The sequence below is a fragment of the Phoca vitulina genome, unplaced genomic scaffold (assembly GCF_004348235.1).
Source record: "Phoca vitulina isolate PV1807 unplaced genomic scaffold, GSC_HSeal_1.0 scaffold64, whole genome shotgun sequence".
NCBI classification, from domain to species: domain Eukaryota; kingdom Metazoa; phylum Chordata; class Mammalia; order Carnivora; family Phocidae; genus Phoca; species Phoca vitulina.
In genome coordinates, this window is record NW_022589767.1 from 3,593,752 (window position 1) to 3,608,574 (window position 14,823).

Consider the following 14,823-nt stretch of genomic DNA (forward strand, 5'->3'; position numbering starts at 1 on the left):
CCCTGGCACCATAGAGAGTAACCAAGAACTCCAGGACCAGAGTCTCTTCCGCTCCAAATCAATACCGAATTGGCTGATTCTCTGCTAAGGTCCCGCCCCCATAACGCAGAAACACGTCAATTGACACTTCTTTAGACCAATAGAAATAAAAAGAAAAACGAAGCGGGTCGGATAGGTGATTGGCTGATGAGAAGACGACTTTGCCTCTCGGACCGAGACAGTTTGACTTAATTTCCGGAAACTGCGTTTATTGGGCTGCATGAGACCGCTGATTCCAGCTAGGGATCTGTTTTGCTGTCTCTGTAGGGTGGAATTGTATTAGTTTTTGGATTTTGTTTTTTCATGATGTAAGCGAGTGCGATCTCTTTTGATAGTGTCTGTTTTAAAAATGGATCCCTGAATAACATTTGCTACTCCGTTTGTTGCGCTTTCCTGGCGTCATGTCCGTCTGGGAAGTTTATAGGCACACAGAACATACGTAGACCTGAGCAAATAAATCAGTGCCCGTGTTAGAGTCCCAGATTGTTCATCTACGGATAAAGTAATCTACAGTAATCTACAATGAGTTTTTTGAGGAGGAAATATGGGGATACATGTGCAGTCAGTTTTAAATTTACGATTGCCGAGGTTGCTTTATATTGGCTGCTCTTCCCTGTTGGTCTTTTGACCAGCTATAAGTCCTTTATGATGTCACTATACGTATATACGGATTATCACTTAGGTCTAGTCTTCGTCCTTCCCTTCTCTTCTGTCCACTCTTTGTCTAAGACTCTTATCCTGTCTTTTCCCCTTAAAGGTAAGTTTAAATATTTAAACATTTTATTTTTAAGAGATACCCTTGGTCATTTCTGATCTAAATATTCCTTATTGGAAAATACGTTAGGTATAGGTCAGTTCTTACTGTTAATTATAAATATTCCAAAATATTGAAAGAGATACACATTAATTTTTAACAGCAGAATATTTAAATGTGCACTTAACCATTTAAGATGGGTTCTTTACCTAAACTAAGGTAGAAGTCTTTGAAAATGATTTGGTTTTAGGCCGAATTTTGAGTCCCAGAAAAAGCAATAACAAGGTCTTGTAGTTTAGAACTTGTAAGTTAAGTAATAAAATTTAATTTTGGAGGTGAACTAATTTAGTTTTGCAACTAATTTTAAGAAGCAGTGACAGGAGAAAAATGAAGAATACATTTGAAAAATTAAAGTTTCATCTAGCTTTTTAAGTTTTGACATATGCTTAGGTTTTTAAAATTTCAACACATTTCTTGTACTCAGATGCAAGAATCAACTATAACAAACACAAAACTTAATGATTATGTAAGTAGAACCCAAGAGTCACAATGGGGAGTTATTGGTTGGTGAAGGATTTAGAAAACACTTCTGTCTGCAGAAGTTAACTGAACCATTAGGCCTCCTTAGCCTCTGGATTTTTCTGAGATCAGGTAATTAATGAAATGGGGCACCTGAAGTTTTATGTAGCAAGGACAGCATCCTCCATTCTGCTAGTGTAGAAAATGAAATTTCATTTTTCTGGAAACTCATGAGGTAATAAATTATGACTCTCCTTTAAATAACAAATTCCTAAAAGAGTAACAGCTTCCTCTCCTGCATCCTAAATGCATTTTATGCACGTGTAGCTGGGATTTGCATGTTTGTTTTTTAAAATGTTCCAGAGTGTTCAAACATTCACATGAGGGCTATTTAATCATCATACCACAGTTGGTCAGGGTTGATTGCAATTATAGAAACAGAACCTTTATCTTTTCAGTTTTAACTTTTATCTTTTAAAAATCCATTCGAGTTTATAGGGTGTAATTAGTGGAAGTTACAGAACCATTGCGTCCTTTGATCATTGAAGTAAATTGTTACAACTCGTATTTCAGTCTCTTCTACTTTATTGAAAATTGGACTTAAGCCGAAGGTCAAAATTATGGTAGTATTTCTATTTCATTCAAAGGTCCACAGTTTGTGTCTAGGCAGAAGTTACTAAGTACATCCCCTTAGAAATAAATGATGTCTGAAGCCAGTGGTGAATTAGAAAAGGAAGAGGTAACCCCTACGCCCGCTCTTATACAATAGCATTTAACCTAATGTTGATCTGGTAGAGCAGAGTAAGAAGGTATCCTGGGATATAATCTTTAACCTCGCAGGGTCTAGCACCAACTGACGTAGGCATTCGTTGTTGATACAAAACTCTGGAGTCCTCTCGTTTTAGCGTCCCTTAAACCATCTTTCCAACTTGTTAACTGTATTTCTGTCCATGTTGGAAACTTGGAAAATGAACCTAATCAAAGAAGCAAAACACTATTATTGAGAAAAACAGAAAAATATTCCAATGGCACAGTGGCTGTTCATTTCATTTGGTGTTTCACTGTGTTGGTGACCTCAGTAATGGCATGATGATATTTTTCTGAAGCGGACTTGAATTCCACCAGATGCTTCTCATAACTTTTAATGGCTGCTTGAAGCTGTGTTTTCTCCACTGCTCCCAGGATGGCACGGAAGATCATATCTATGCCAAGGCCAAGAACAGCAACTCCTATACTACCAAGGAGAGAAGCGCCAATTTGAGCTAGCACAGTGACCAACTTGCTAATGATGCCAGTTGTGACATTTGAGCCCACAAGTTTAACAGCTACAACACTGGCTGCAGAAGTAGCTTCTCCCAGGATGACTGAAATGACCTTTTGTACTATTGCGATTTTCTCTGTTTCCCTTTCTTTAATATCCTGAAGTTTTCTGTAAAGGGTTGGCTCTAGCTTATCTTTTAGTGCTTCATCAACCTTTTGCAATTCCTTTTGGATTTCCATCATGGCTTGGATGATGATATCACAGTTTTCTTTGATGGTCCCATCTCTTTTCATCTCGATGGAGGCCAGCCTGCACCCCAAGTGCATGTTTAAGACCTCAGTCAGCGTATTAGTGGCATGGAAACTATCAGATAAGCAGTCAAGAAGCTGCTGGTGAAGACGGCTTACTTCCTGCCTTCTCCGTGGGTTCTCTGGGTAGAGGAAGTCACTGTGAGCCATATTTCAAATATAATCTCTGAAAAATAAAATAGTAAGTCTTCACTAAAAATTTTGAAAAATACCTGCTATCTGAGTGCATTTGACCAAGAAATCTTTTACTTTATGAGTAGAAAAACAGCACTGTGCTATCTAAGGAATTCCTCAGAAAATTCAACAGGTTCTTTAAAACAATTATTTTTATGAAATTTAGAGTCCGTGTTTGGGAATGTGGGTCACAAGGCAACCTACTGATGCAATAAATATGGCACTAGGTTTTTTGTGGTGGAGAGAAATCCTAGATAGGAAACATCTGTGTTTATCAAGCATCTGATTATTAATAAATAAATGTGATTATTTCCAAGTTATATTTAATAAGGTTTGACAGAGACTGCAGTTTGATATGGTTAGCTCTTGATTACCAGTACTCCTTAATTTTCCCAGACCCTACTCACCATAATGAATAGACCTACCAGATTGGTTTCTCTAATATTTGGAGATAAATTACTAGGGCCAGAAGAATATTAAGATCTCTGAGTTTACAGAGCTATTAATAGCTAAGTTTGTTTATATACTGTTATCTTAATTTATAATATTCAAGTCACTCTTTATGTCTTTACAGGCAAATTATTTGTTCTCTAAGCCTAGGGGACATCAAAGGCAACACACAGAATCATTACAAAAACTTTTCATGTTAAGGGTATATATTCAAAATCCTTTAGATTAAAATCTCACTTGGGGAGAGATTGCACATGGTGCAGGGGACAGTGCAGTTATGACCCCCTCTGTGGTCTCCATTTGCAAAGCTTAGAAGTTAAGTTATTTAGACTGGTTTATAATGCACTTGGGCATGGTGAAGATTAGATAGAATTAGCCTTAGATAGAAGATAATGCCATTTCACAAAAGAAAGAGTAAGTAGCTAGAGTACATCATAGAATGAATAAAATGAATCAGGTAGGAGCCTTCTTGTGTTTGTTCTTATGGCTCAGAGTACTATGCAGAGAAAAAAGGAACAAGTATGTTCTGAGTTTATTTGGTTAAAAAATTTGAGCACTGTAAGAACAATATTACAATATCCATACCTTGAATAGGCTTACTATGTGCTCAGTACTTTTATTTTTAGTTTAAACTCTTGGGAGAAAAGAGAAAATGAAATCTGTGTGGGGCTGGCACATTCTTTCTCTCTTGAGTAAACAACATCCTGATGAATTTGGGCCCTATCTGTTCTGAGACCATGGCTCTTAGTCTAGATATGGGGAACCTCACAAGCATGGAATGAAGGAATGAAGATCTTTTTCTCTCAAGAAAGTAAACATGAAAATAACCTATCCTCCAAGTCATAAAGATATAATTTGGAAATAGAAAGGGGAAATATTTATTTATTTAAAAGATTTTATTTATTTGAGAGAGCATGAGAGCGAGATTGAGAGAACAAGTGGGGGGAGAGGCAGAGGGAGAAGCAGACCCGACGTGGGGCTCGATCCCAGGACCCCGGGATCATGACCTGAGCCGAAGGCAGCTGCTTAACCGACTGAGCCACCAAGGTGCCCACGAAAACTTTTTTTTTAAACGGATTGGGAACATCGTCATTTATGCTGTTCAGTTTAGAAAAATGCCTTGGTACCCTTGTTAGAATAAACTTTATCACGGTCAGAAGTTCATTTGTATCTGATTCAGATCCAGCACGCGCACGCACACGCACACACACACACACACACACACGCTCACACCCATGTGTTACACAAATTTCCACAAAACAGTACTTAGAAAATATCTCAATTTCATTTAAAGAATTTGTTGAGGGTTTATTAAATACTCCCCAACTCACCATTGGGTTGCATACTGCACTTCGATAACCATGAATCTGGACTTTGTTTCTCCTAGAAATTTTCCATTCAACTTTTTTCTTTTCTTGGCTCCTAGTTTTCAGATACTATCATGAAGTGAAAACTCCAGTTTGAATTCAGAAGATCATCAACTACAATCCTATTCAGATATTTAGGTGAGAGGAGTCTTTCTTAGCCTGAGAAAGTGTAAAATATCTCTAGCAGCTATCAGCTGCAGTTATCTTAAGGCATAGCTTCCAGAAAAGGTATGTGGTTCTATTTACCTAATGATAAACAAATGGAGAGATGAGCTTTCCTCCTGGATAGGAGGTTGAATGCTTCCAACTGGTCAATTGCTTCCCACTTAACTCACTGTTTTAACACACCTTGACAAATTAATCATAAAATAAAAATAAATTGGGGTGCTGTTTACTTGAGAAAATGTACCCAGATCTCACACAGATATAGAGGACTCTATTTTCTCTTTCTTTTCTTCCAAGAATTGAAGCAAAATTAAACAAAACTAAATAAGATTTCTTATTTTTTCAGGAAAAAGTAATGATAGGATTTTATCCTCCCCAAATATGAAAACATTATAAAAATAATATTAGTATTGTACAGGTACAAGAGTAGATGGAATCATGGAACAAAATAGTTCTGAAAACAGACCCTTCTATACATTTAATATATAATAAACGTTGACTCTCAAATCGATAATAGTTGAAATTATTGTTCTATAAATGTTCCTGGCATAATGGGCTAGTTTGGGGAGTTAAAAATTAATTTAAAAACTTAGTGTAGTATTTGTAAAAAATGATAAAATAGCCACTAAAAAGAAACTGGGAAAAATGCAAGAAAAATGAAGTATGAATTTCTAAAGACTGTTGTTATCAATTAGAAAAACAGTAGTTATCTAATAGCTAAATGAGCAAACAACTCTGGACAGTAAAAGAGTAGTAGCTAATTAATTGATGAAAAGACTTCAATCTTACCAGAACTCAAAGACCCAGTACTTTTTCAATTATATTTTCTTTCTTTTATAATACCTAAGCCCTGACACCTGCACTTTTATACCCTTCTTCCCAGTTTCCAGATATCGATCTATAATTTTGTGCCAGTAACAAGTTTGAGTAAGACATCATGATGTGCTCAGAATTACTTTTCAAATCTAACGAAAAAGGACTTGTATTTTTCTGAGTCGGGCTTACCTTCCTAGCTCCTTTTGTCTTGGGGAACGGCTTTGGGAGGGTTCCTTATGGCCTGCCACCATACCTTCCCAGTACTGAATACAGTTCAAAATTATTTTCATCCCAACAGTGAGATAAACATTAGAGAATTAGGTGTGGGGGAGAGGTAGGGTTTCAAGGTGAAACTAATGAATTATTTTTGGGCAGGTGAAATTTGAAGAGCCTGGTGAAGGAAGCAGTTTAATAATTCAGTAACTGTTTAGTGGACTAGTACCTTACTATGTATAAAGTAGCATGCTGGGCTTTATAGAGCATACAAAAATGAAAAGGACATGGTCCCTGCTTTTATGGCATTTTTAATCTGGTTAAGTAGTTAAGACAGACTTCAAACTACTTGTTGAGTTGAAAGTATTATGTCATTTGAAATTATAGGGTTGGTGCTTGATTTGTGCAAATTCAAATTTTAAACAACCTGCAAGTTAATATGTATTACTACTAGGGCCATATGGAAACATTCAGTCATTTAGGGAAGGTTAATAATTTGTTCCCTTTCAAACTATTATTCTTAAATACATGCTTGATATTTAGAGGAGAGGTTATATAACACATGGAAAAACAGTTGGCAACGTGCAGCATTTCCACTATTGCCCATGACAATTTAGCTCTGACTCTCAAAGTGCTTACTTCACTCAGCAAAACAAAAGCCTTGCAATTAGCTGGAGGCATCCTTCTTGAAGATCCGAGTTGTCACTTAGGCATGCCTCAAGGGATGTCTTACCAACAGATATGTAGTATTTACCTAAGAAAAGCCATTTACCTAAGAAAAGAAATTACTTTTCCCTATTTTACTACATTTTCAGGCATGACCTTTTAAATATTGACTTAAAAATTCAGTCTTTCAAAAATCATTTCTTTTGGGGCGCCCTGGGTGGCTTGCTTGAGCATTTGGCTCTTGGTTTTGGCTCAGGTCATGATCTCAGGGTCCTGAAATCGAGCCCTCCGTTGTGCTCTGCGTACAGCACCGAGTCTGCTTGTCCCTCTCCCTCTGCTCCCTGCCCCTGGAATGAATAAATAAAATCTTTAAAAATAGGTAATAAAATAAGAACATTTTTTCTTTTTAGTTAAGCTCCGTGCCCAACACGGGGCTTGAACTCACGACCATATCAGGAGTCCCATGCTCTACTGACTGAGCTAGCCAGGTGTCCCTTAAAAGTCATTTCCAAGTCATTTTATAAATGAATTTTAAAGATTGGCGCTTTCAGGTAGCTAAATGGTATTCTTAATCCAGTTCTTACTACCTGCACCATTTGTGTGGTAAATGTGATTTTTACAGTGTTTGTTATCAGATGATAGTGCTCCCTGTCTGTGAAAAATTCACTCTGCACAGTTGCCATCCATTTCTGAACTGCAGAGTTTGTACTGTTATTTGAGTACTTTTTGTTGTCTTGGTTCATGAGGTAGGTTGTAAAGAGCCCTAGGGCAGCCTGACGGAGAATTGCTGGCCAGCAGGCGGCGCTCTTGCTCTCCGGCATGCTTATTTCACCCTAGTCTTTGTGGACCAGCAGAGCTCTCTTGTTGCTGTATTTGGACTATGGGTGCATACAATTTTATTTGATGAGAGAGTTCTGTTGCTCTGTTGCTAAAAGGAAGTTTGGAAATCACACGTATTGTTATTGTATCTGTAACATGACTTGTTATTTCGCACAAAAAAAGAAACTTGGAAATGCTGATGCCAGTGGTCAGCATGTTTTCGGAAATTGGAATGGAAACAAAGACCAGCCTCAAATGGATTCTCACTGAAATTAACCTTGTCAATTTTGTTGAAATGAGAAGTCAACATTCAAGGTTAAAGAGCGTATGAGAAATAGTAGAAATATATTGGTGATTGTCTCTGAAAGTTAAGATCTATTTAGTAATACTATACAGTTGTTTTAGTTTTTGGGGGGGGGGAAGGAATCACCTTCCAAAATGAAAATGTATGGATTATCACATATTCAAATAAAAAACTCTCAGGATACTTTTGTGAATAACAGCTAAATGTCAAGCGTTATAAAAATTTAAAGAGGGAAATTATATTGAGCGATTAGAGGAAGTTTCATGGAGAAAGTGACATGTGATATGTGTTCTGATAGATGGTAGAATTATAACATGAAGAAATTAAAAGATTAGATAAAAAAGTACTTTGAAGTATAAAGTCAGTGCAACTAATATATAAACACTTTAAAAATAAAGAAGGAAAAACACCCATACACCTACCATCTTAAATTTTTTTTGGTTGTTCTTTTCTTTTTTCTTTTTTTTTTTTTTTTTAAAGATTTCATTTATTTATTTGCCAGAGAGGGAGAGTACAAGCAGGGGGAGTGGCAGGCAAAGGGAGAGGCAGGCAAAGGGAGAAGCAGGCTCCTTGCTAAGCAAGGAGCCTGATGTGGGACTCAATCCCAGGATCCTGAGATCATGACCTGAGCCAAAGGCAGATGCTTAACCATCTAAGCCACCCAGGCACCCCTTGGTTGTTCTTTTCTAAAGTTTGTTTAAATGTGTAAGTATTTTTACCAAGTTGTAATAAGAGTGTAAAAACAATTTTCATCTTATATTCATTTACTTAAACACCTTCCCAAATTCTTAGTTTTTTAATAATTTTATTATATAAAATATTCCATAAGATATCCACCATAATTTAATAAATACCCAATTGTTTCCCTATCACAATATTGTAGTGGGCATTTTAATACACAATTCCCCCCCCCCCCCTTTGAATTATCTGGATTATTTCCTCAGGATAAATTTCCAGAAGAATTGCATAATCCATGGGAATTAAAGTTTTTATTACTTTTGATATGTATTACAAATTGCATTCCAAAAACTTTTATACCATCATCAAAAAAAATTTTTGATAGCAAGTCACCGTGTATGTTTCAAAGCCAAAGATGGTTCTGTTAAATATCTATTGTTAATTTGGGAAGCACAAAGTTAAGTTTCAAAAAGAAGAGTTTTTGCTTTTGTAGAAATACATAGTGAGTATGTTAATGATGAAATGATACGCATGATCTCTGAGATTGGCTTCCAAATGATCTGGAAGGGAGTGTGGAGTAGGGTTACAGAGGAAATGAGATCAAGCTTGTTTTGAAAATTTCTGACCCTGGGTTATGGGTACATGGCAGTTTATTATTTTGTCATCTCCACTACTGTGTATGTTTGAACTTTTCCCATAGTAACAATTAAAGAAAGAGAAACAAAGAAAACATGTCTCAGCCTCTAACGTGTGCTCTCTGAGGTTTTGCGTTTCTCCCTGCTGTCACTTTCCTCACTATCCACATTGGGTCCAGCTATCCTACAAGTTCACTTATTTGGGAGTTTTGGAATAGGAGATAGGTGAAACCAGAAACTTTTCAAGAGAAAATAACAGCTACTAACTAGTTCTGAGACTTCTCCTTTAATTTAAATAAAAACCCTGGCCTTTAATTTAAAAAAAAAAACAAAAGGAATTGATGATGGTATGATGACACTTTTAAGTTCTTCTAAAGAATGTTTCTGACCAGAAAGCAGAATATCAATGACATTCATCAGCCTTTGTCAAATGCTCAGGTGAGAATCCTCTATTTCTATGCCTTAAGACATTAAAGAAAAAAAAAGTAGACAATGTTTCTTGCCCTCAAGAAGGTAACGGTCTATTTGGAGACAGACGGCATTTAAATGCAATATAACTTAATGAGGGAGCAGAAACTCTATAAATTAACTAGTATTAGATTGCACATTCCTTCTTTCACAGATCCTGAGTGCTTATATTGATGTTAGAGACATAAAAGGAAATGTTACAATCCATGTAAACAATACACAGGTGTCATTTTGTCCTTAATCCTTTCTAAAATTGATGTCTTTACAGCTTTCTCTTCCCCTCTGACTTAATCAGTTATATAAGCTGTTAATTTTCTACTATATCTGGTGTCTTCAGAGAAATAATCACAAGGAAGCTGCCACAGGGTCCTCTTAAAACAAAGTTGTCTTGTGACTTTACTATATTTATGGCTAGGATTCAAGACTGACATTTCAAATACCCTTTAATCCGGAGAACCAGAATATCATATCAATACTAGCAGAAATATCCGTATCGCTTACCTTGCTGTGTTTCTGAGTTCAGTTCAGTAGTCCCCGCAGTTGTTTAGGAATATTGTTAAAGGGCTTTTTCATCTGGTTTCATCTGGATGTTTCCATGGAATGTGATGACTTACAGCCTTTGCTAGTCTCTGCTGGGTCCCTCTGCCTGTCTAGTTTATAGACGATTTCTGCATTCCTAGTTCTCAGAATTCTTCTGTTTCCTATATTAATATAAAATTAGTATGTATGAAGTAATCTAATTTGAAAGGCTAATAAAGTGGCGAAACATTGAATTTTCTGTTCTTTAATGGACTTTCTGGTTGAAAAATGCTGTACAACTGAGTTAATTCAGTTCAGCAGAGGAGATGGCTCTTTGCAGGGCTTAGATTCTGGGATTCTGTCTTGTCAGCTATTCCAGATACTAAGTTTCTTTTAGCTTCTGTTACATTCATACCTCCATCTGTTGCTGATGTCTTTGTTTCAGTTCTCAAGAGATAGAAAGCCAGATATGTGCAGCCAAATATGGTTTTTGTGTGTGTGCTCTTCTTTCCTGGCTAAAAGTTCTGCTCTTTATTACCATCTCTCATTGTGTTGGTGAATGTCTTGACAATAGGAAAGCCTTGAAGTCCAGCTTGACTTCTTTCCCTTAAAGCTTAGATCAGTCTTTCGTGCTTCTCCCTCTAGATTCTGTCCTCATCCCCACTGATTCCTCTATAGCAGGGACACCTCAGAAGCAGGAAAATCACTCAGTCCCCTATAACTTAATGGAAAGAAAACCCACAGCCTTTATAATTGGACAGTTCTGATTTTGTGTACCCAAAGTATTGCTTACTAGCCATGTACCCCTGGGAAAGCCCCTTAATCTAATTTTTTTCATTGGCGTGATGTGTTAGTTTGTAATTGATGGGTTGTCATATGGTTTAAATGAGATAATGCATGTAAAGCATTTGGCAGAGTGCCTGATATATGACAAAAACTTACTAAATGGTAGCCATTCATCTTACGTTAACAACAATCATTTCTGTTGTTATTGGGTGGGTCAAAGGATACAGAACTGAGACTCCAGCTACAAATCTAAAAGGTGCTGCTCTGTAGTTTTAAAGGAGGACTAAGTGGGGTATTATTTTGCTTTTGTCCCAGTGGGTCATTTTGCACTTGACATATCCTGGAGCTTATCATGTATGGGCACGGGGATAAAAGGGAAGAAGGATGTGTGTAGATAGTGTATCTGAAGTAAGTATGGATGGATAAGCAGGATTTTAGTAGATGTGTAGGGGGTGGGGTAGGGAGGAGAGAATGTGGGTGGAGGGAATACTATAAACAAAGGAGCTAACAAAATGTTGTAGAGCATTTTCAGGGCACAAACTTAATCCAGGATGCTGGTGGCCCAGGACATATGTGAGAGCAGTGAAGGGAAGAGAAATAGTGGAAAACTGAGAGCAATCTGTAGATGACCTTAAATGCCATGCCAGGAAATTGTATTTTTTAAAAAGATTTTATTTATTTATTTGACAGAGAGAGAGACAGTGAGAGAGGGAACACAAGCAGGGGGAGTGGGAAAGGGAGAAGCAGGCTTCCCGCTGAATGGGGAGCCTGATGCGGGTCTCGATCCCAGGACCCTGGGACCATGACCTGAGCGGAAGGCAGACGCTTAATGACTGAGCCACCCAGGCACCCAGAAAATTGTATTTTATTCTCTAGGCAATACTGAATCATTGAAGGACTTTTATTATGAGATAATATGAAGAGGTTGGATTTCAGGAAGCTTACTTTATATAAACTACATTAGTGGGTATGGCCAAAAAGGAACTCCAATGCCTACAGCAGCTGGACCAGACATATGTAGTTGAAACACTTAGTGTCAGACAATAGGGTGTAGATGGTAAATGTCCAGCTTGAAAAGGACAGCTATAGCTCTAGACACTTTTTCTAACTTATAACATGGGCTTGTGCTGCCAGTTAATCTCATTTTTTCAATAAGCAATAGAAATCCGGATTTCTATCTTTCAATTTTTTATTTTATTTTATTTTATTTTATTTTATTTTATTTTATTTTTTTTTTTTTTAAAGATTTTATTTATTTATTTGACAGAGAGAGACACAGCGAGAGAGGGAACACAAGCAGGGGGAGTGGGAGAAGGAGAAGCAGGCTTCCCGCGGAGCAGAGAGCCCGATGTGGGGCTCGATCCCAGGACGCTGGGATCATGACCTGAGCCGAAGGCAGACGCTTAACGACTGAGCCACCCAGGCGCCCCTCAATTTTTAATTTTAATTTTAATTTTTTTAATGTTTTATTTATTTATTCATGAGAGTCAGAGAGAGAGAGAGAGAGAGGCAGAGGCAGAGGGAGAAGCAGGCTCCCCGCCTAGCAGGGAGCCCGATGCAGGACTCGATCCCAGGACCCTGGGATCATGACCTGAGCCGAAGGCAGACGCTTAACCATCTGAGCCACCCAGGCGCCCCTATCTTTCAATTTTTTAAATTTAGCAGTTGATACAAGCAGTTGTTGGGTCAAACAAAACGCATCTTCTGGTTGGACTTCGCCTGTGGATGCCCTAGTTTGGGACCCCTGAGCCAATGTTCACAGTCCTGTCTTTTTGTATCTCCTCCAGAATTCTACTTGTGAACATTGGTTAGAGACATCAACACTCCTCTCTATAGCAGAAGAGGATGAGTTGTAATGAAAGTATAGAAACATTCTTAGGCAAGACAGACACCTTGGGAGTTGGCGTCAGATGGTCTTGATCTTCTTTGAAGTTCAGTACTCTCTTTGGTCTGCTCTTCCCCACCTTTCAGAGTTATCTGATAGTTACTTTATATATTCTGTCCAGGATTTTTAGTTGTACTCAGTAGGAAAGATTGGACAGAGTGTGCTTGCTCTATCTTAACTGGAACCAGAGCCCTTCTATGTAATTTTTAAGTTTTATACAATCTTCTCCACTAGATTGGATAATTATTGAGGGTGCTGCCTGAGAATAATATTACTCCATATATCAGCATATCCAATTGAGCATCCAGTACACAATATTCGCTCTGTGGCTTAAATTCATTGAAACACCCCTATTCTAGTCTTTTAATTATTTTTGTTGTTATTTTTATTAAAGCACAGGATCAAGTCCCACTTTATAGCTGGTGTAGCTTTCCTACCCTTGACAGGAGTTACTTTCCACATTTAGATTATATGGTCAGTCTTTTATGGTTGACAAATAGAATTTAAGTTTTCATCTGGATTACTACTTTTTTTTACAGTGCTGAAACATTTTTGTTGGAGAAATGTCTTCAGAATCAGAAAAGAACAAAGAGAGGCTACTGCAAGCTGCCAAAACGTTTTTCTTTCATATGCAAGATCTTGTTGCCTTCACTAACACACTTATTGAATTGTTTAACAGTGCGATGAATACCCAGATCCACTCTATGGCTGTGAAAGAACATGATAATGTTAAGGATGTCTTTGAAAAAATATTCACAATTTTTAAAGAGATGCAATCTGTCCTGGAGGCAAAGTATGACCAGATGCAAAAGGAACCTTTATGTTCCAAGATTGCAACAGCGGTTTGCTCTATGGTTGAGAAGAATATCAATGTACAGGAATTGCAGCAGTCAGCTAAAGAAATGTTCAAAAACGTTCAGACACCAATCATTGTCGCTGCCCTGAATAGCAGTAACATCCTTGGCAGTTTGGAATCTTCTCTTTCACTCTTGATGACATATCCCATCATGAATCTTCAGTTAAGTGACCTCTATAGAAAAGACACCGAAGACCAATCAGATGCCAACACATCGGAGAAAAACAGAAGTCCGGGTCAATCCAAAATTGGTATAGTAGACATCTTGAAAAAATTGCAGGATGCGCTAAAAGCTGAACATGTCAAGAATACCATCGAGTCAGCTGCAGATCAGTTGGAGCACATTGTCAAAACTATAGGCCCAATCTTAGAGGTCCTCAAAAAAGCCATAAGTACTATGGAATCCAAGATTCCTGTGCCCAAGAAAGCCAATGACCAGTAGGAGTGCAACAGAGGTGCTCATTTCTGTCAGAAAATCAGTTCACATCCTGTGAATTTTGGGAGTATGTTCTAGGACCTTTGCTGCCAGAAATGTGTTATATTAGGACATAAGTGCAAAGAGTAGTCACCCAGAAGACCATTTGCCTCAAGTTTTGCTTTATTCAAATAAAAATAATCAATGAAAGCCTGCTTGACATGGGAATTACTAAAAAAATTTTTGTTCAGAATATCAAAGTAATGTATTACATTTGGGGAAGTCTCTAAACATTACATATCATCTTAACGCATAATTAAAATAACCCTAAACTAATTTCCACTCTTGGTAATTCTATTTCTAGATACTATGTGTGAAGTCCAGGTAAATGTAAACATTATTGTTAGATAATCTGGCAGAAACTACTGTTCAGGTGCAGGAAACATATAAAATAACCTTCTGCATTTTTAAAAAGATTTTATTTATTTACTTAAGAGAGAGAGAGCGAGAGAAAGAGAACATGAGCAGGAGGAGTGGCAGAGGGAGAGGGAGAAGCAAACTCCCCGCTGAGCAGGGAGCCTGACGTGGGGCTTGATCCCAGGACCTTGGGATCATGACCTGAGCTGAAGGCAGACGCTTAACTGACTGAGCTACCCAGGTGCCCCCACCTTCTGCATTTTTGTCACTCCTATACCAATCTCTGTATCATCAGTGCCTTACCTATCG

General features: G+C 37.6%; 2 protein-coding genes across 2 annotated transcripts; one reads left to right on the forward strand and one right to left on the reverse strand.

The window, feature by feature from the left end:
- Positions 1-375: 375 nt before the first annotated feature.
- On the forward strand, positions 376-14,288 carry CUNH12orf60 (chromosome unknown C12orf60 homolog). Its single transcript, XM_032391752.1, has 2 exons — positions 376-796; positions 13,366-14,288. The coding sequence occupies exon 2, from the start codon at positions 13,390-13,392 to the stop codon at positions 14,122-14,124; it is 735 nt and encodes a 244-aa protein (XP_032247643.1). The 5' UTR covers positions 376-796; positions 13,366-13,389; the 3' UTR covers positions 14,125-14,288.
- On the reverse strand, positions 2,261-10,170 carry SMCO3 (single-pass membrane protein with coiled-coil domains 3). The gene is made up of 2 exons (XM_032391753.1): positions 10,138-10,170; positions 2,261-3,047 (listed from the first exon to the last, which is right to left on the reverse strand). The coding sequence occupies exon 2, from the start codon at positions 3,029-3,031 to the stop codon at positions 2,354-2,356; it is 678 nt and encodes a 225-aa protein (XP_032247644.1). The 5' UTR covers positions 3,032-3,047; positions 10,138-10,170; the 3' UTR covers positions 2,261-2,353.
- Positions 14,289-14,823: the final 535 nt, after the last annotated feature.

What these genes read in the sequence shown, in the direction of transcription:
- SMCO3 (XM_032391753.1), bottom strand. Translation starts at nt 3,031, where the DNA reads ATGGCTCACAGTGACTTCCTCTACCCAGAGAACCCACGGAGAAGGCAG.
- CUNH12orf60 (XM_032391752.1), top strand. Translation starts at nt 13,390, where the DNA reads ATGTCTTCAGAATCAGAAAAGAACAAAGAGAGGCTACTGCAAGCTGCC.